The following is a 20,991-nucleotide window of genomic DNA, read 5'->3' as shown; positions in this document are numbered from 1 at the left end:
TGTCAGCTTCCATGTCTTCTGTAATACCTGGATTGATACATTTTCAAGGCATAAATGTATCTCATAATTAGAACAGTTCAGTAGTGCGCTTAGCTATTTAGATCGTTGGATCAAAATCTGATGTGATAGTAGAATAAATAATAATCAAGACAAAGTCTTTCAGAATCTGAAATTAAGTCCTATACCAAGTGTAAATATTTCCTCCTGTCAGATAAGGTTAAGAAAAACATCCTGAATATGTTTAAATATGCCTTTCAGTTAGCAGAGGAATGTATAATATACTTTAATATACTAAAACCCAGGATTTTCATTATATGCTTGCAATAAAACAGGCTAGTACCACACTGATTTTCTTGCAGAAAATTTATATTCACAACCCTCTTTGATATTAGTTATAAAACTTCAAATGTGAAATAGCAGAAACAATTAGAGAATAACAGACTTCAAGCTCTGTACAGTATATACTTAAGCAATCCTTTTTTAATCTAAGGATGTATTATGTCTGCTTATGCTCATCTCACTTTATGAGGCTGCTCATGATTTCCACAGCATCCTTAACCGCAATCCACAGAAGGTGGTGGTAAAAGTGTCTAATTTGTAATAGCTGGAAAAAAATTAGAAGAAAGCATTTCTTCCATCCTTCCAATACATTCAGACTCTGTCAAGGAAACTAAAAAGCTATCTGACAACTTTAACTTCTAGAGAAAAACAAGCCATGATGTGAAACTCTAGCAGTTTAGCAGTCCTCCATTAAAGACAGATATGCACACTGCTGAATAGCTGTCCTCCATTAGATAAAAAGATAAATTCTAGGGCATTTCTAGAGATTTAAGGCAATAAGCCTTAATCATGAAATGATGGTGCAACATTTAATAGCTTTTCTTTATGCAAAAATTCATTACCTCTTCTTAAAAAAAAAGAAAAAACCTTGAAAGGTATAGCTCACTGCACACCATTATAACACGTTCAGAAGCTATGATAGACTTAGATGCTGAATGACAGTTTGCAGATAAAAGCACAGCAGGTTTTGTTCTGTGACTTTTGGGGAAGAAGGGGATTTGAATTTGTGGAAGGAGTGCAGATTAAGAAACCAAATAGTGATAGAACAAGCTTCTCTGTTCAACAATGTAGCTATAATCTTCAGAATCTTCTCCCCTCCCTCAAAAACCAAAAATAACCCCACCAAATAAAACAAAACTGCTGCATCTTAACATTTTAATTTGATTTAACTTAATTTACACATCTGAAAGGTCAGCATTGTATTATAATCTGACCAAAATCCCCCCTGCCCCCCAGCCCTGTCACTGCCTGCCAAGGTAACTATGACTAGGTACAACAGTCACCAACTTGTGAAAATTCATTAGTTTGAAGTACTACTGGTATTTGTGTTCACAGCAATTTTTCCACATACAATTGACTACGTTATCTCTGGATCCTAAATGAGTATCAGGAAACCTGAACAAAGCCCACCCAATCATTTGTATTTTTTCTGCTTTCAGTGACTCACTTCAATGAAAGACAAAGGAAACATTCTCTGTGAGTGTGTATCACCATTTATTGTAGTTCAAGAGTCAGGAATTGAACAGAGGACACAGCGGAAAAAACAAATAAAAGAAAAACAACCTTTTTTTTACAGACTTAATTTTAAAACACTGTGGTTTCAAATCCTTTTTAAAAAGGAAATTCAAGTATCATAAGCAGGGGGCAGTAATACAAAAATGTTTGTGAATATTTTTTATTTTTTTTTTAAAAAAATGTAATTCTACATTTCCTGCACCCTTTTTGCTTTGGTAAGGCCAAGCCATGGATACAAATTGGTAAGCAACATAAAAATGACCCCTGCCCTAACTGCAACCTCTAAGAATAAAAGGATCTGCTCTCTGCAGACAAGCTCCAATGGCTCAGAACTGTCATTTAGCATATATGTTCAGCATTAAAAGAATGGATTTTATTTTTAAAAAAGTCACTGAAATCCTGGTATTCCAAGTATCTCATTCATGGCAGCTGTTTTATCATATTTCTATCACAAGGCTTGTCAAAAATACCAGAGCATCTAGATCAACATAAAGAAAAGTGACACCTCAAAGAGCCAGAACTTAAAATCCACATGTCAAATCTTTGCCTTTTTTAAATTATTCTTGTATCTTCTAACACCAATTAAAAAAACAAATATGTGAATATGTATAATATAAAAATACGATCCCAAGATTAACACTTTGTTGCAGGCACAGTTATCGCACAGATTATGTTCTTTTGAGGGCAGGGGAATGATTTTTTTTTACAGGGTTTTTTATTTTTTTGCATTAAAAAAAAAAGACAGCAGTGCAGGTTTGTGGGGTGGAAGAAGGGAGGGAAAGAGGAAAAAGTTACTTTAGCAGCAAAATGTCCAAGGTTCTAACCACAATCAAATTAACGGATATCTGGCTGTAAAAAATAAGGTTGAAGGGATGCTGCCCTGATCCATTCATCTTTGCTAAAATAATTCAGCTGTAAAAACTCCAAAACGTGACATACTGAAGGACAGTTTTGTAACATAAGCAACTTCCTAATTTGTCCTCCATGTTATTGACCATCGTTATCACTTAAATATATGTACAAGAATTAAGCTGCTTTTCTTCTCGTCCACACGCTTCTGGTCACTACTGCAAGTCAGTGCCAGTGGGCGTGCTAATCCCATCAATAGCTTTCAAAGTGTATCTGCTCCACTATTACCAGACCAGCCCACGCCCTGTTCTTCCCATTGGCATTGGCGTGCACTGCGAGGGAATTTTTAATGATCAGCATTTTGCTTGTCTCTCATCCAGGCTTGGATTTGCTCTTTAAGTTCTGGCACTAAGAATGTAAAGAAGAAAAAAAGAATGGTTAACTTGACAGTTAAATTGTTCAGTAATACTACTACCCTGATAAAGCTCCTCATGACCAATAGCACTCCTTTCCTAGAAACCTTATCAGAAGTATCTTCTGGATTTCATTTCTGTCTCCATCAATGTATTTTCTGCACAGCTTTGAGTAAATGAATTACTCATTTACCTACCATAACAATATCCATTAGCCCAGTAGTTAAAGATAAGAGTTTTTTCAGACAAAAGGAAAACACAAGGAATGAAGTTGGAGTAAAAGCACTATTAACCCTACTGAGGCAGCATCACTATCTTCTAAAAGTATATGGAACAGAAATTGCTCCCCCAAGCCAACAATTCCATCACTAAATGTCAAAAGCAAGGTTACCTGGTTCCAGCATATTTTCGGTCAGCGTCTGACGATTGAAAGGATCAGTGGAAGAGTTCAACAGATGCCTCAGGATGATTGACCTATCCATAATAGTTCCAGATGGCAGCCTCACAGGATCAGTCATCAGAGTGTCCATGAGTGGATCTAAAGACAGAAGTGTCTCATCATTAACTTGAGGACAATAGCTACATGTCTCGTCTGCACACAGAACCACAGCACAGATTGATATACAATCAGGTATATCGCTGAAGTTGCAAAAAATCATCAAAAAGAGCAGAACTGCATCTAGTGTTCCAGTATCAGAGAAAAGCTTTTGCGCAGTAGAGGAATCATTTCCAGAAAAGGTAACTATTGCTGAGGAAAAGTCTGTCAGACAATGCGACAGCAGATGTATCCCTAATTCAGAAATACAAGTATAAAAGCTAAACATTTAACTACACTATTTTCAGATTTGCTTTTATTATTATTTTACTGTTTTATGAACTCTGCTGCAAAGTACATGGAACCATGACCTGGCTGGGACTGCACAGTGCAATCCCAGGAGGGGGTGGAGGGAGCTTGGCTCTCTTCATTCACTTAACCATTTAGTTGAAATGGAGAAGCATACCTGACTCTAGAAACAATATATAGTCTCTACTAATACATATTCATATTTAGTATCAAAACAACAAAAATAATTCTTCTCTTTAAGAGTCAGTAGAAAACTCAACTTGCCTCTGAATTCATCTGGAGCATCACTGTAATCAATTTCTGCACGAGCATTCTTGGCAACAATTTCCTCCACTTTCTCTGCCAGCAGTTTGAATTTTTCTATTGCTATGGTTGACTTGATTCCAGCCTTTCTCATCTTTGAAATAACCTCCTCAAAGAGCTCTTTGCTGTAGGACCTCTACAAACAATGCATAAAAGAACTTTGTTCAGCTACAGTATCCTAAAATGCCATCAGGTTCTACTGATCTTTTAATGCTTTTTAAAAACTTTAGAAGAAAGGACCAATGAAACCTCAACCCTATGTCAGGCAGAAAAGCAGTATGTAGATACCATTTAATCTACCACTAACATGCCAACTTTCAGGTAGGCTGTTGTTATGCTTTTGTACTGCTCATCACTAATGTAGAACTGTTTAGGACAAAATAATAAACATCTAACCAATATTGTTAAGATATTTAGAGAGGTTGACTACAATTACTGGAACTATTCCTTAGACCAAATATCCGCATTGTTGCTCCTATCTGGGTTCCTGTTTTCACAAGTCTTTGCTGAAAACAGCATAAAAGGAAAAGTCTGTGGGTTTTTTTTTGTCTCTCTCTCTCTTTTTTTTTTTTTTTTTTAATTCCAGTTCTCCAGCCACTGTACTTGAAGAGGTGAATTACTCTCCACACCACTGTAAATATCCTCTAAACGCTTCTTGTCAGTCTCCAAGATCATAAATATCCCAGTTCATCCTGGCTGTAAGAGAGCATCAAAATAAAAGAAAACACAGATGCAGTAGCTGTTACTATTCCACCTTCAAGCTGTAAGTACTGCATGGGTTATGTGTCTGCCACTCTCCACTGAAAGTCAAACTAGGAAGTACATTACTGTTCCCTCAAGTGCCAAGTGAATGATGAAATGCATTCTACAACAAAAATGAGGATTACAACCTATCTGATATCACGCAGTTGCTGAATACTGATTTCTTACCTTCTCTGATAATATGCAAAGCAATACTGGAAAAAAGTGATTCCTTCTCCTAGGGCCAAAAAAATCTTGCCACAAAAATAGTAAGGCAACTCACAGAAGGAGCAAATCCCCACTGGAAACTTGCCAATTGGTGCAGCATGCAGCACACTGCAGGAACAGCAGCCTGCTGCCCAGAACTGCGCAGCTACCTAGCACAACATATACACAAAGACCAAATGCATATCCTATAGTTTCAACTGAAATACACATTGCTCATGGGGAGCAAAAAAAAAAAAAAAGTACTTTTGTAAGCCACTTATGTTCTAAACACAGCATTTGCTTTTATCTTCAGAATGCTATATTTTGATATGAGACTTTTAATAATCTAGACAATGTCCTTTTAATAACAATTATTTATGCTGCACTGCAAGGCTGAATTAAATGACAAACACAAACACATTTTCTTTGATAATTTTAAAGTGTTCAGCACAGCCCTACTTTTCTAATCTACACTATATCTCTCCCTGAAATACCATTCACTACTTAGGACACTCTGTGCCCACCCAAACTCCTTGCCAAGCCTGCAGAGGAGAACAGAACTGTGGCAGTATGCCCAGGGCTTTGTAAATGTTTTCAGATTCCTTCTGTTACGTGCTAGGATTTGCAAATGGGAGATGCACCAAAACGCTTCTGAGAGGCCATTCCATCAACAGGCGCCTTTTTTTTTTTTTTTTTTTTTTTTTAATACCAAGCTCTGTTAACCAATTGTGTGTTTTCTTGGTGTTTCTTTCCTGTCATTCAGAGTTTACAAGATACTAGTCACACACACCCCTTTGTATGAGGGGCCACTTTGTTAATTAGGCTTTGTTCCTGTTCCCACACCAGCAGACTTCTTTCTTTTTAATCCCCATGTCACTGCAGTGAGCTTTGCTGTGGCTATCATTGATGTGAATGAATGATGGATAACATTCTCACTTTCATATATACTGAACAGTGTAAAAAATACACTGTATATTTTATACACACACAAAACATACAAGGTCTGTTTCACAAGTATTATTGAAGCTGCCTGAAATTACCCGAACTGAAATAATTACAGAGAAAAAGATCATGAGTTACTCCGATACCTCTGCTTCTTTGGAGATGCAAACCAAGCTTTACATACTGTAAAACAACTTCCATTAGAATTTCAAGTAGACACGGATAACACTATTTTCTCTGTATTTTGAGAAATTTGTATTAAAAGACATTGGGATGGACAGATGTGGTTCAGTAGTTTAACTGACATACTAACATTACAAGAACAGAGAGGTGAGCAATGGCTTATCTACCTTATGAATTAACATACTGCGCTGAACACTGCCACTGAGAAGGCATGTGAATTAAGGCAAAGGTGTTTTAATTGTTTCATGTACACTGTGTTTTGTCAATTTATTACACAATCATTTAATAAAGTGATATGAAAGCATATAAAATTTGGAAACTCTTAGTCTAGAGAACATTGGATTGTGAACTGATACTTTAAACCCCAGTGCCATCTCTGCTTGTTTTGCACGTTCTTGATGAGGAAGGGGGGAGTCAATCCACTTATATGCTTGTTTTCCCACTTGCAAAATGGGGACAATGTACCTCTGGTAGTTTAGGAGGAGGCTGTAGCTAATAAATAATAGATGCTCATTAAAGAGTGAAAGTGCCTATGTGTGTGTGTTGTTTTATACGTGTATGCATCTTTATAGGTTTGCAAAACACTTTGAAAACATACTTACCTACAAAAAGTAGAGAGAACATGAACACAGATGAGTTACTGAAGAAAATATATTGCAACTACACATACTGGGTAAAATGAAATTCTTCTAGCGTATTCTGCAAAGTTCCTAAATGCTTCAACCCCTCCCCCTCATACCTTTCTGGAGCTCACCTGATCATCAGCAATTGCTTTAGCAAAGCGAGCACAATCTAACTGTAGATAAATATCAGTCAGTTGGTCCAACAGCTTCTTTGGTTCAAACCCATATTTCTCAGGGTTTTCAACTTTCAGGTCACGGCACTTGGGGCCGCACAGTTGCTGTAGGTTGAAGTTCAGCATAGCAGCCAATCGTGGTCCAAGTTCCTACAAGGCCAAAATAAAATACAGATCGTAGTATGAAGGCAGTGATAAATAATATTACCATTAGAACAGCATACATCAAGATCAGGAATTATGAACCAATAAAATTATTATTTTGTGGGCTTCCAGTAAATGTCTTTATGCATGTTTATTCATAAAAAATAAAGATAATGTGAAGAGCTTCTGTTTAGAAGTACCACACCATCTGAGTGATTCAGGTAACTGCACTTAATAATGTCAAGTAACTTCATCAGCAATTGGATTTCAATGCACTTGGAGCTGGAGAAAGGGGAAAACGGAGACAAAGGGCTATCACACATTTTCTCAGTTATTATCCAACAGAAGAGATGTTAGAGAAACTAGAAACTAGGCAGACACTAAGTCACATCTGAGCAGGACTTACAGGTCTGAGGAAAGGCTTTTGAACCTGCTTGGTAAGGATATGGAACATGTCAACAGTTTCTGTTGCCAGGGCAAGATATGAACGAGACACACGCTCATCCTGAGCGAGCTGCGACTGTCGAGCCTGCTGCTGATCCTAGAAAATAAGTATTCAGCGGTTACAAGTCCATAGAATTTCCTACCTCATTATCAATCACAAACTTAACAACCATAGTGCTAACATCATCTGGGCAGGCAAAAGAACAGACTGCAAATGAAATCCAGATATGATACATTTTAAAATGTAAGATGCAGTTCCTTGTTACTACCTAACGCTAAAGAAAACACTGCACTAATTATGTGGAATGCTGCATCAGTCAAAATTGACAACAACTACAAACAGTATCACAAGACTCCACATTTAGTGAGTCTGCTTACATACTGGAATGACTCCTCACAACTGCAAAACTGGGTTATGCTTTCTCTCCATCCAAATGTCAATACTTCACAACCAACTTGGGAGCTAAGAGTCAAGTGAAGTTCTAATTTATGCATCATCATAAGCAATTATGATGTAGATAAATACACTCCATACTGGAACAATCTGCAGATTATGCACCAGCTCATTTTGACAGTACATTAATGGCTTTACCTTGCTAGTAGGCTTAAGCAGGAACAAAAACTTCAGGAGTGCAAATCAGAAGTAATTTAACAAAGAAGATGTTTCTTTTATAGCTTTTTGTTTCAAAAAAGAATTTTAAATCAATAAGCTTAAAATAGAAATATCTGACATTGGTGAGTCAACACACACAATTATCATTTAATCAGGCTAAGTTCTGAGATATAATTCTTTAATTGTCTATACCAAATCTACACAGGATCAATGCACTAACAAAATAAAAGCTTCATTATCTTGAAGTCAACCAAACTGGCAAGCATCTTCCAAAATCTCCTTCAAGAAGGTTAAAGTCTCAATCTCTCATTTTAAAATTCTAAGTGCACAGTAATTTAAAACTATATACTCTTTCCACTTCTCACACCACTCTTTGCCAGCGACAACATAACTACGCAGAATGTTTTATTGCAGAATGACATCCAGAGTGACTATGGCCATATTGGCAGCAAGAAACAGCTTTGAGAACTGCTTCTTACAAGCAGCTCTTTTGTGCTGCCTCTTATCCAAAAACTAAAAAAAAAGCCCAGTTTTATATAAAAATATGAAAAAGTAGTAAAGGGCACTTCAAAAAACAGTTCTGTTCACCCTGGGCAGCAGGTCCCATTGTTCTTTATTCTTCATCTCCTCTTGCACTTCATGGATACGTTTTAGGGACTCCAGACTCTCATCCAGCAAGAAAGTTGTGTCATTTATCAGCATGTTGATGTAGCGAACAAACTGCTTCCCAGAGCTGAAAGCATTGAAACACAATTATCACTGCAGAGTAGATGGGTGTGCTGAGCAGACTGCAACCCCAGTAACACTCCTGCACTGCATAACCCCATTCCCCAAGCCAAGTTGAATGGTGTCCAGAGCTCAGTGTTTAGAAACACTCGAGTTCCACTGGCAGGGGCTGTCATTTAAAACACAATGGAAAGCAGCATCACCCATTTCCAATGGTAATGACCTCCTCAGCAGTTTGCATGACAGTAAGCAGCACCATACACAATTTCTTACTCACTTGAACTCTTCCATGAATGTACCATGGTGAGCTATATTCTGCCAGAGGCTTTTGAAAATGGTGCTGATGTGGTAGCGGATTGTAAACTTGTCATAGAATTCACTAGTGGCTCCAGTATGTTCAACATCTGAAAAAGAAACAGATCTCAGAACTGAAATCAGTCTTTTTCCCACCAATCTTCACTTGTAACACACTACATCTCTTTCCTGCTACCCCAATGTGATGAGCTTCAAGTACCAAGCTTGAAGAGATGAAATTCAATTCACATGCAGAAATCTCCCTCTTAATTCCCATGTAAAGAAGCACTATCCATTTTCGAATCCAGACCCAACCTCAGTTCTGAAGAAAATCAAACCTCAAAAAACATACTTTCTGCTCTGTTCAACTCTACTCCACCGTGCTCTTCACTCCACAATCCAAGATTTCAATAATGAGAAAACTGAGGGAACACCACGGCAAAATAGTTGCTTCTCAGCATGCAAAGCCCTTCATGTTAAAACTTATATGACTAGCAAGACCATAGTCGAAGTTTATTTTGTAAGGGAGGACTGGGAATTTAAACAAAATCTTTCTAACTTAGAATCTAAACACCACCAAAACAATTCTCACATCAAGCTACAATGGCAGAGTTGTCAATGCACAACAGGTTGTGGATGGACTAGGATTCTTCTCAAGGCTCCATGCAATGCAGTTTTCCCCTGATTCTCGAGTAACAAAGCCTCACCCAAGATCCTGCTTAGGATTTCTTAAAGGTCACTACAACTAACAGAACCTATTGCTTTATAATACTCATAGTTCACTGAATCACTCAGAGAATTAAAAAGAATGAACTTACCTGTGTAAAACTTCATCAAGGAGGGGACTAACAATTTAGTGGAGAGGGGATGGTTCTCAATCATTTCAAAGAACTTCTGTGTCCGGGGCTGAACAGCTGGATTTGTCATGAACATCACTTCCACCAGCTTGGCTACCAAATAAGGATTTCGGATGTAGTTCTGGTTGCACAGCATCACAACAAGGAACATTACAATGTCCTGAGTACAGGGCTCATAAAGCACCTGAGGAGCGTATCTGAAAGAAAGATGATGAGGAAAAAGAAACAAAACCCCCCAACCCTATATCACTTACAGAAGATCCATGATATACTTATCTCAAGTAAGTTCAGGTCACTTATTAGCGATAGGGAAAGCTCAAGTCATTTTAACACGACTTCCTACCTTTCTCTACGGAAACTAGATTCTTACTCTTTTAAGAGCTCTTACCAGCTGTTTACTGGCAGCTGGATTTTGGTCCCGATTCCAAACTTTCTCCTTTGAAGCACCATGATACTCTTCTATTGCGTGTAATAGCAAATTTGCTATCAAATGCCACTTTAATGGCACCTCAGGAAGGCAACAGCAACCACTCATCTCCATCACATGCCACAGCAAAGTTTGCATTTGAAGGAATGTTTTCACAAAGAAAGTGACCAACTTCAGGACTCTAGGAATACATCCTAATAGTATGTGTGACCATCTAAACTGCTAAAACAATACAAATGCATTTCATCCTAATAAATCTATAATTAAATAGAGTTTTCTATTTTTTGTTAAGCCATGACTTATTTTTAATATTGGTCTAGTAATGATGAACATATCTTGAGATCTACAAGGTCTCAGCAAACTCCAAACCATAAAGAAAGTTCTTGGGGTGGCAGGGGAACCTTTCTTCAAAAACAGGAAGCATAATAATATCATAAACAAGTTTAGGTTAGAAGAGATCCCTGAAGGTCATCTAGGTACTAGATCTGCAACAGTGCCAGCTGACACAAACTGTCGGTAAAACAGCACTAGAATAACAACTACAGACTAGCTAGCATGTTAAATTCACACCCTAAATTTATTTGTGTGCACACCACCTGCTACAGAGGTAAAGGGTAGAATAAAATTTCTTCAGAAATAACTTTACTTACTGTACAATAAAAAACAAAAATTCAGCAACATCTTCCACATAAAACTCTGGCAATGCTGCAAATACCTTCGGAACTTCAGGAGCTAAAGGCAGTTTTATGCTGTTGAATAAAGGAGACACCGCAACAAAGGGGGCAGTGAAATATCATGGTTAAGCAGAAAATGTCACGTGTTCTCCTACGGAAATGCTCCAGTAGGAACACTTTACAAACATTCTGACATTGACTTTTTAGAAGTTCACATCAGTGACTTTTTAGAAGTCTTTTTTGACTTTTTACAAGTCCATGTCAGTGCTTCAAATCTACTAAACATAGTTGAGGGTCTTCTCCCCCCACAACTGCAACTGAACCTGTAAATAAGACAAACATTCTATGTAAGAATGTATGTCACTGACTTAAATAATTAAAGAAACAATTACGTAAGAATGCAGTCACTGACAAAGCTAATTAAAATTCTAGAACTGCTAAATTCAGTAAACAATCCATCATGCTCTGAAATATCTTTGATACAATTTACATGGACAATCCTGACACTCACTTGGGATAGGCAGGGTCAAGAATGCGAAGCATCAGCTGAATCACCATGCCATAGAAATTCAGACATCTCCTAAGAAAGTTCTCATCCAGCAAACCAGCATCTGCACAAGCCTTGCACCTCACCAGTTTCTGCAGAAGAGGGATACAAAGACTACTGTAGGACAAGACACAACATAACAGGAAGGTCAAACCTATCCAAGTTAATCAATATATTTGTGAACCATTACACAATAGCCTTTTCTTAAGCTATACTGTTATTTGAAGAAGACAGAGCACTTAATGCCCAACACATCAAGAAAAACAGACACGTGTAACTCCAAGAGTTGCAAGGACAGAGCCTTTTATTAGCTTTAAGAAACAACAAAAGAAATAGAGGTATCAAAGTCTGAAAACATGCAAGTAAAGTCATCTTGACAATACAGTGCAGGAAATTTTTATCAGTTTATACTAGGAAGGCCTGAGTAGGACCCAGATTCAAAACAAAGGACCCCATGGCACTCCTCTTTGCAAGAACTCTCACGAGATTAAGGATTCAAGAGTTCTATCCCCAGTTTAGGCATGGACTGTGCACACATACGCCCCCAAACAAATCACAATGCATTTGCTATTCTCTTTCTAAAAAAAAAAAAATGGAGAGAACAATATTTTCTTCTTTCTCAGAAATACTGGCTATGTAATCTTGGTGTTACTTTGTATTTTTAAATCATCATTAATATTCCATTGTATTATGACTGCTATCTAGAGCGATCAAAACATGCTATGCTATAACAACCTCATATGGTTCATGTATTCATAAGCACCACTTTCAAGAAAAATCTGTGGAAAGTTGCATTTAAACATCAATATACAAAACAGGTTGACAAAGGCATTTAGTTGTGATCCAAATCGCTTACAAACCTTAAGTTGTGTCTTGCAACGTTTCAGCATCTCTCGATGCCTGGTAGCAAGAGGAGAATCCTTCCACTGACTTTCATTGTTTTTCAGATCTTCAACAGTCCTGAAAACCATAAGCAATAACTGGTTATCAGAACAAAGGGGATATGTGCTGACAATCTGCAAGGCAATCAACCTACTTATCTGCTAAATACAGAGGAAATATTGAGCAGAAAGAAAAGTGGAAAAAAATGAGCTAACCATCTTCATAGAAGTTACCCTTCATCACCACAAGAAAAATAAATTACTTTTGTACGTGCAGTGTGTGTCCAAATGCATAGTCCATACGCTAGCTTCAGCATACAAGCCTGTTGGGCAAATCAGAACAGTGCGGGGTGGGGGTAGTAATAAAGAAAGGATCTATCCTCTAGGCAAACTTACTTTATTCATTGTATTAAAAGAAAATTGCCTTAAACGACCCCCCCCAAAAAACCAAAATCCAGAGTTACTCTAAAGGAACGTTAAAAGGATGTCATTAAAATCTATCAACCTCAACACAAAGAGGGGCTGGTCCAATTAACAACCAGATATTTAAAGATTACATTCAGCTTCTAAAATCAGAAAAGAAATGGAAAACAAGCAGCTAAGAAAAAGGGAGCTGACAACAGGACTTGTTCAAAAGACCTTCCCTTTCCCAGGAAAGGCATAGATCTTCATCATTCGCATCTTCCCACACTCTACTCTTTTTTACAGCTTTGTTCTGCCCTTTTCCACGCCCCATAAAATTCAAGCTTGTGGAGGAGCAGCGCAATACAGGACTAGTCCATATAGTCTCCCTGTCAGCAAAAGAACCAGTACATCAAGACTGGCCAATATTACCTCCTCTGTCTTACCCATCTTCTCACTCTGCCTTACAGAAAAGGGAATTTAAACGCAGATAGTTACAGTACACACACCATTTACACGAAAACCCCTACATGTTCCTATATCTAAGCCCTTTTTAGGGAGAGCAGCTGGACTGCAACAAAACTCAATATATGAACACAGTCCCTTTTCCTCCTTCCTCTGAGCACAGATTCCTTTCCACATCAACCTCTGCTTACAGCAGAAAAACACCTATTCTAACTTCTTTATTATCAGCATATAAATATGTTGCCTTGTCTTGAAAGCAACTGAGCAATTCATGAAGAGTGCTGAATACTAAGCTGCTACTGAAGGCAGTGAAAGCCAAGAGCTCTTCAGCACTACAGGACTGGATGTAGATTGCCACATAGGCAACTCGTTCTTAACAACTCTACATAAGGAAAAGCAGCAATTCCTTTTTCAAGCCAAATGTGTGGCTTATTTACAAATAATCCAGGCCTTGTTTATTTGAAAATACTTTTTCTTTAAAATACACTGACTCTTCCTGCTCTGTTCTCTGCAGCTTCCCAGGTTCTTGGCCTGCATGTGCTTTAACAGCTAAAAATGAAATCACTATAAATGCAGTTCAAAAATCCTGTAATGAACTCACAGTGTTACTGCCAAGGAACATTTACCAAAATGCAATGACTGCAATTATAAACAATGGAAAATAGTGATGATATAAAAATCTATTCTAATTTTAACAGAGAGTATTCTTCAAGGTTTAGCAGCTATAAAAGTCTATTTGGACTCATACCAAGGGAAATGGAAAAGAGCAGTATCTTCATGTCAGCATCAGAACTTATATTTAGAATTTTTTAAATAATAAACCACATGCTGAATTACATATACAGCCACAATATTAAGAATTCACTGCTGAAGCTTTTTTTTCATTTTAAACAGTATTAAAACAAAGGGTCTTTGGGGGGGGGTTGGGTTTTTTTGTTTGTTTGTTTTAAACAGAGTAAGTTATCCCACCACAGAAGGTAGGGGAAAAAGATAAATATATTTATCACAGGAACAGTTAATGATGTATTTGTTTTCATATCACAAGTCATCTACAATGACTTGATTATCAAATGTAACTTTACATGCACTCTTCTAGGTAGGCCAAAGAGCCTAAGGCACTGATGTCCACACACCATCAAGCACACCATGGATTACTTAACACTGTTTAACCATAAATTAAAGTTAATGCCACAAGTCCTGAAGCGCTCAGATGCTCAATCCTGTCCTCTTTGGAATAGAATGGTCTTGCCACCGAGTTAAGCTGTCATGTGTAATTAATATCCTCTCTCCTTCTATTACTTGAATTCCTGATACAAGCCACAGTCCCTCAATATCAGGAAGATCTGTAAGGGCCAACACCAGCAGACTAACAAATAATTAGATGATATGTACTCAGCAATAATTTTACCCAAACTGTCATTGCAATTTCCATTAAGCTCCTACGACTTGCAGCTACAGGGGGGAAAAAAAACAAAACAAAAAAAACCCCATTGTTCGGGATGGTGGGGGACTCTCTGATGACACACTAGGTAATTAACATTTTCTAACCTGTTGAGTTCCCTGATGGCCCGCAGTCTACGTATGTACCGGCGGCAGCTTGGCAGGATGGAGAGATGATGGGCATGCAGGGTGAGGAAGAAACATTCCGTTGGGAATTTCGGCTCAGAAAATGAAGACGGATCCCTGTCTAAAAAAGAAAAAAAAAAGAGAGATTGAGAGAGAGAGAGAGAAAGAAAGAAAAAAGCAGTATAGATGACGAAAGAAAGAAATGGACTGGATTATCTGGGGGGCAAAACCTTGAACTACTCAACTTCACTTAGAACAAGTTTTAAGAGCAGACAGCATCAAGAAAAAACATTTGGGAAAAAGGGAACTATTTGCCAGAATCAAATACTTCATTGTACCTCCAGTATCAGAAATAGAAGGCAGACACAAAGTGCTCAACATATATTCCATATAGTACTCACGAAGCTCAGCAATCCAGGCTGTAACATCCTCCATTGTTGCTTTCACTCTTGTCTCATCGGTTGGAAGGTCAATACGACACCTGGGATGAAAGATGTACGTGGGATCAACCGTTTCCAGCTTTATCTTCGTACTTAGTTGCTGTAGTACCCATAAAAAGTTGAGCATAAAGCCATCAGTAGATACCAAACGATCATCCGTCTGTGGGGTAAGAAAGTAAATGGTTGAAGACAATTGCAAGGGCATTTGCTGCTGCTGCTTTAACAGTATTCAACATAAATGAAACAGGCAAGCTCAAGAAAAGGGAGAAGTAGGGAAGAATGTGCATCTCTAAGGAGATCTTCCTGATAACCAGAAAGTCATTTACAGTAATAATGTCTCTTTGCACAGTCCATGTTCAGTCATTTTCAAGAATGTTAAACACACATAAAAAGGAGAGGTAGCAGAAGACAAAAGAAGCAAAAAGGGCTTTAAGAGGCCTCTTCCAAAAATGGTTTGCCACAGATGTAGTCAGCCACAAGAGAGTTTCAAATAACTGCTGAGCTTCAATGCACAAATTGTATCTTAAGTGTAAGGTGGCTACTATTTCTTCACTGGAATTTCACAGAAATATTCCTAGTGGTAGTTCCAGTGTTTGCTTTTGAAGCAGGGACTTGAAGACAACAATGATGCAAACTTCACTGGTTCAGGATTCATGCACAGATTTTATCACAGGAAATGAGTCCAGCACATTAACCAAGCAACTGCAAAATAATACCCCTGTTGCTTCATCGGAACTGTGCCAGTTCATATCTGGATTACTCCTTCTACAGGAACCAAACAAAGCCTAGCAACTTACCAGCTAGGGAAAAAAGGGTTTTAAACATAGCCAGTTGGAAGGAAACCTCCACAGATGTATTAAAGGAGGAGAGGGAGGAAAAAAAAGTTCAAAATCTTAAACATCTAATACAGAATCCTGGTTAACTAAGTGGCATGTCAGTTCCAAGAGAAGAAATAACAAACTGATCAAGCAGGTACAACAGAATCATTTCAAAAATGGGAAATGTATTGAAAGAGATGAAGACTGATCACATGGTTTCTTGCCTGCTGTAGTACACTTTCGAAATTCTTCTGTCCTCCATTCAAGAGCCACCATTGCATCAGCTGTCTGATGCTGTTTGTGCACTAAGCTCATGAATCACAGGAAGAGTGTTCCCTTTGTTTACCTGCATCTGTGCCTTCTTCATGTTGGCATTGACAACAGCTGCCATGTAACTGAGAGCTGCTTCTCGAGTTTCGCCATTCAGTAAAATACTGTGTAGAATTTTGAACAGCTCTTGCTGGAATTTCAAACAAACATTCTGTCAGGTTGCACATACTTCAACGTTCCTGCTTTCTGCTGCTCCATATTTTTACGTTCCATAAATTCTACAGAATCCACTACAGCTTCTGTTATGGTCTTATTTGTCAATATTACATGCATACATTAGTTACAGAAAAGGTGTATATGAAAGATCACTGAAATACAAACATTACTAATAGTAAGTATTTTTTACTCATCCTTTAACATCCTTTAGCTATAATCCATGACTAACTGTTCTGATATTTTCTGAGTTGGCTTGCAGCCTTAGAGAAAGATTTGTAGCTCTCAATGTTTTTCCTAATTCCCTTCAGCCATATCCTCACGGATTTGTTTTTTTTAAATACAGAAAGTAGGGTTTTTTTAATAAAATATTCTTCAACTATGTCAGGCCTAAAAAACCCACAATATTTTTTGCAGTTGTTAAAAATGAGGACACTTACCCTTGCTAATTCCAGGTAATGTTGCAAAGACTGGCTAACAACCCGGGTGTTTTCAAGAGTAATGGCAGGCCCTGAGAAGTACTTTTCAACAACTTTGTTCTGAAAGTAGAATGAATATTGGCAAATGCATCTGTTTTGTTCAAAAAAAAAAAAAAAAAACCCAAAAAACAGAAAACCCACACTACTGTCAACCTCTTGCTGTAACACTTACATCATCTTCAGCAAAGACAGAGAGACTGAGGAAGGCTCCAAGATAAGAAAGTCTTTGCAGCTCTCTTCCTGCACCTGTGCTTAAAGATTTAGGCAACCACAAGGGCAAAGATACAACCTAGAAAATAAGACAAATAGCAAGTTAATTCCTTACAGTGATTAACTGTAAGTGCAGAGTGCACTGTTACCTTTCAGTATTTGCAACAGGCCCTTGATTTTTCAACATCCAGTCATGTAGATAGCTAAATGGAAAGATCTCCTCAGTACTTCAGAAATCTAAGCAGGTCATGTTTGCTCTATTTTTTTTTTCTAAAATCTGAGGGAAAAGGACTCCCTTTACCACAGTCGACTTTAAACTATTATTTAGCATGAGATATTACAATAGCCCCTCTTCAGAGTTCCAAAAAACTCCATCAATGTGAATCAGGAGATGTCAACCAACAAAATAAGCTATATGGTTCTTTTAATAATAATAAAAAAGAGATCACTTACCAAACTGCACATGGGGTGTGTTTTCCCAAACTTGATTTCACAAAGTTCACATAATGCCTGTAAGGAAATCCCAAGAAAAGTTATTTTAGCGTGCATTTCCCAAATAACCTATCTGCTAATAACAAGACTAACGTGGTAAACTGCTGAAAGAGCCAACTATTTTTCCCTTAAGCAGTGAAAAATTTTCCATCTTCTACAGTGATGATGCAAAAAGAGTTAGAGCATACCCTCCTCCCCTTTCAGCATCTACGTCTGTTTCCAGTTGTCTCAAGAAAGTTAACATGTCTCATAGGATTATAAATACTGCGCTTATTTCAAAATTTAGCTGTGCAGATTATTTGCTTGTTCAGAACATAACGATGTTTTTGCTGGACTCCTGAACTGCCACACGAATGTTAGTAACAACAATAAATGCAGTAATTGTACTATACATACATCAAAGGCCTTTCTCTTTTGAATCAGAGTAGAAAAACATCAGAGGAACACAGAAGCCAGAAACAAAGAATCCTATCCACATCTCTGACTCACTTGCAGTTGTGGCGGGGGGGGGGGGGGGAGGTTTACAACATAGTATTCTGAGAACACAAAAATACTGAAGGCTTTCATGTATCCCACCTTTCTTTTACTATATGTTCTCATACTTCAATTGCACTAAAGCAAGTAACTACTATTCCATCCTTTTGGTGCACATTGTGCTAATTTAAGATGCTCAAAATGATGATGCATTTTGAAATAGCCCTTGCTGTAGCTGACAGCCAAATTTGCAATGGTTATTGGGCAAATAACAGAATAGCATGAAAACACAGAACAACAGGAGGAGGTTATTTTTCCAAAAGTACCTCAGTCGCTTAATCAATTTGGTCTGCAGTACTCCAGTTCAGCTAATTTCTTTAAGTACAAATTAAGTCTGGGATATGAAGAACGGTCTTTTTTGGCATCATATATTGAAGACCCCAGAATCTGAAGGTACTAGCTGACAATGCACAAGTTAGTCAAGATTTTAGCTTGCTCTCTTGTGGCTCCGCATGCTGTTTAGAAGGTTTTTTATTTTGTCAATAAGAGTAGCAGAAAGGAAGCAGATCTGGGGACTAAAACATGCACTTCCTTCAAAGAAAGTAATGTTTCAGTCATGAAATATCACATTTTCCTACAGTACAACAGCCATCAATTCAAATTGTTTTTAATGCAGTGTATTTTAACTGGCCATGTACAAAGGCGAGTCCAATAAATGCTGGTATGGATGCCAGCCCTTATTTCCCAGATTTAAAATGGGAAGGGCTTAGCAGAATTTTAGATGCATCTAAAGGTATTATAACTAATATGCATGACAAAATTCATACGTTTGATTAAGCTTACATAAATCATGAAAAAACTATTTATATAAGCATTTGAATAGCTCGCTATATAAAGTCTGCTGCACATTAAGCTTGTGACATTATTGGCCTCACAGATTCTAGTGGATTTTTTTGTGGTCTTTCGCACATCTCATACCACATAAAGCTTCCAACGCAGGGTTTAATATTAACCCATTAACCCAAACAAAGGAAGCCCAAAAATGCTGAAGCATGTTATCTTGGAAAGAATCTGCATAAATTATGAGGAATCATAAAGAAAGAACTTAGAGAAGTGAACTGTCCTTACCATAAGGGGGTATTTAAAGTTGTCACTATCCAGGGAGCACTCTTTGGAAGCCAGAGCCAGGCCTTGTAAGATGGGGATAAAGATCTGTAGAAACAGAAGTAGATTACTTTCTTCAAGAAAAGGAAGCAATCAAACAAGTGACTCATTGCTTTACACAGCATGTAATGTCTGTTCATTCTTCAAATACTGCAGATTACACACAAGAAAAACAAAAATTTTTCCCTGTCAAATTGCATCAGTCATTTCAGATGACATTTCAATGCCTGAACGCTCAAGAGTATCAAAGCTAAAAATCAGTTTGCGGTCAATTATTTTGCTTAAAGCTATGAAATTAGAACCATAAAATGCCATTTTTTTGTTGCATGTTAGGAAAGCTATCTGGCCTGAATCTTCTCTGTATTCAGATATAATGTAAATAATCTATTAACTTGATGCCTGGGCATAAGGTCTTACTTGTAAAAACTACCTGTCTTCAAAAGTTTGATAGCCCAGCTGGGTAATAATTAATTTGCCCACATACTTGGGAAAAAAATATAGCTTCAATTTTTGCATCTCATTTAACCAAGTTGGTTTGTGCTGATAAGCTCTAACAGCATGACAACAAAAATAATAAGTAGCAGTCATGGATTGTTATGAAAAAGGAAGTGACATGGCAGGAACTTTTTAATCAAAAGTAATAGTACCCAATTAGTAAGCCCCAATCATGCAGCTCTGACAACTATTCCCTCCAAAAAATTAACTCATGGTCATTTTGCAACAATAACAAGGGGTCTCACTGGAATTCAAATTGAGCTATATTGTGTTGCTTGTACAAAGAGATACATTTAAATCATGTCACAAGAAAGTATTATACACAGGTTATTTTCTACTTCAGCTGGATGAATGGTTCTAATCTTCATAATAGATTACTATAAACACTTTTTGTAGCTACTTTTTTCACAGCCTTAAATGTATAAACGTATTTTCAGCTACATCAACCTCTACTAAGAGGTGCCCAAAGAATGATGTAAATTTTTGAAAGGCACTTGAATACACACTTTGGCATGAGCTGCCTTTCCTTCAATTTTTCAAAATATGAAAGACCAAATGCCATTCTGAAAGCCCCTTGTTTATAGCTAAGTCACATAATACTACATGAGCACTAATCAGTCAATTACAACCTGACTGACCCGCTTTAACATTATATGGGCTAGGAGAAGTTTGCCAGTTTTGTGCCTGAATTACTAGACCCATCAGGTCCCACCCTTGATTCTCTCAGTGAAATACCCTGGCACACTGGACAAGTCATCTGGTATTTCTCAGTCATCTCCTCTGTAAAATATGAAGATTTAATGGGCTAGGATTTCTAAAATACTCTTAGCATCTTAGATATAAATCATTCAAGTTATAAGAATGGAAAACATGGCAAGATAGAAATAATAATGAACACTTAAGTATGATTACAGAAAATTGCTGTCTTACATATGTGTTTTTAGGATATTTTGTACACAACACACCAAAGGATGAAAAACAAAGGTCAATCCTATAATAAATCACTCTTATATGCTGAGGTACTCCGAGTACCACACTTTGAC

At 37.5% G+C, this 20,991-nt stretch overlaps 1 protein-coding gene across 4 annotated transcripts in view; it reads right to left on the bottom strand.

Moving 5' to 3' along the window:
• Positions 1-1,530: 1,530 nt before the first annotated feature.
• Positions 1,531-20,991, bottom strand: part of UBE4B (ubiquitination factor E4B) — a 45,570-nt gene continuing 26,109 nt past the window's right edge. For all 4 annotated transcript variants that reach the window (XM_026095557.2, XM_064525575.1, XM_026095556.2 and 1 more), the window contains 18 exons: positions 19,418-19,501; positions 17,777-17,833; positions 17,286-17,402; positions 17,075-17,173; positions 16,498-16,611; positions 15,295-15,493; positions 14,876-15,014; positions 12,440-12,539; positions 11,544-11,671; positions 11,009-11,107; positions 9,893-10,128; positions 9,058-9,184; positions 8,643-8,787; positions 7,404-7,538; positions 6,812-7,003; positions 3,946-4,120; positions 3,229-3,375; positions 1,531-2,832 (listed from right to left, as the gene is read on the bottom strand). In XM_026095557.2, the coding sequence (XP_025951342.1) occupies positions 2,771-2,832; positions 3,229-3,375; positions 3,946-4,120; positions 6,812-7,003; positions 7,404-7,538; positions 8,643-8,787; positions 9,058-9,184; positions 9,893-10,128; positions 11,009-11,107; positions 11,544-11,671; positions 12,440-12,539; positions 14,876-15,014; positions 15,295-15,493; positions 16,498-16,611; positions 17,075-17,173; positions 17,286-17,402; positions 17,777-17,833; positions 19,418-19,501 (2,355 nt within the window). In that variant the 3' untranslated portion in view covers positions 1,531-2,770. The remainder of the gene's footprint in view (positions 2,833-3,228; positions 3,376-3,945; positions 4,121-6,811; positions 7,004-7,403; positions 7,539-8,642; positions 8,788-9,057; positions 9,185-9,892; positions 10,129-11,008; positions 11,108-11,543; positions 11,672-12,439; positions 12,540-14,875; positions 15,015-15,294; positions 15,494-16,497; positions 16,612-17,074; positions 17,174-17,285; positions 17,403-17,776; positions 17,834-19,417; positions 19,502-20,991) is intronic.

This window comes from Dromaius novaehollandiae, chromosome 24 (assembly GCF_036370855.1).
Source record: "Dromaius novaehollandiae isolate bDroNov1 chromosome 24, bDroNov1.hap1, whole genome shotgun sequence".
Lineage (NCBI taxonomy): Eukaryota > Metazoa > Chordata > Aves > Casuariiformes > Dromaiidae > Dromaius > Dromaius novaehollandiae.
This window is presented reverse-complemented; position numbering and strand designations above follow the sequence as displayed.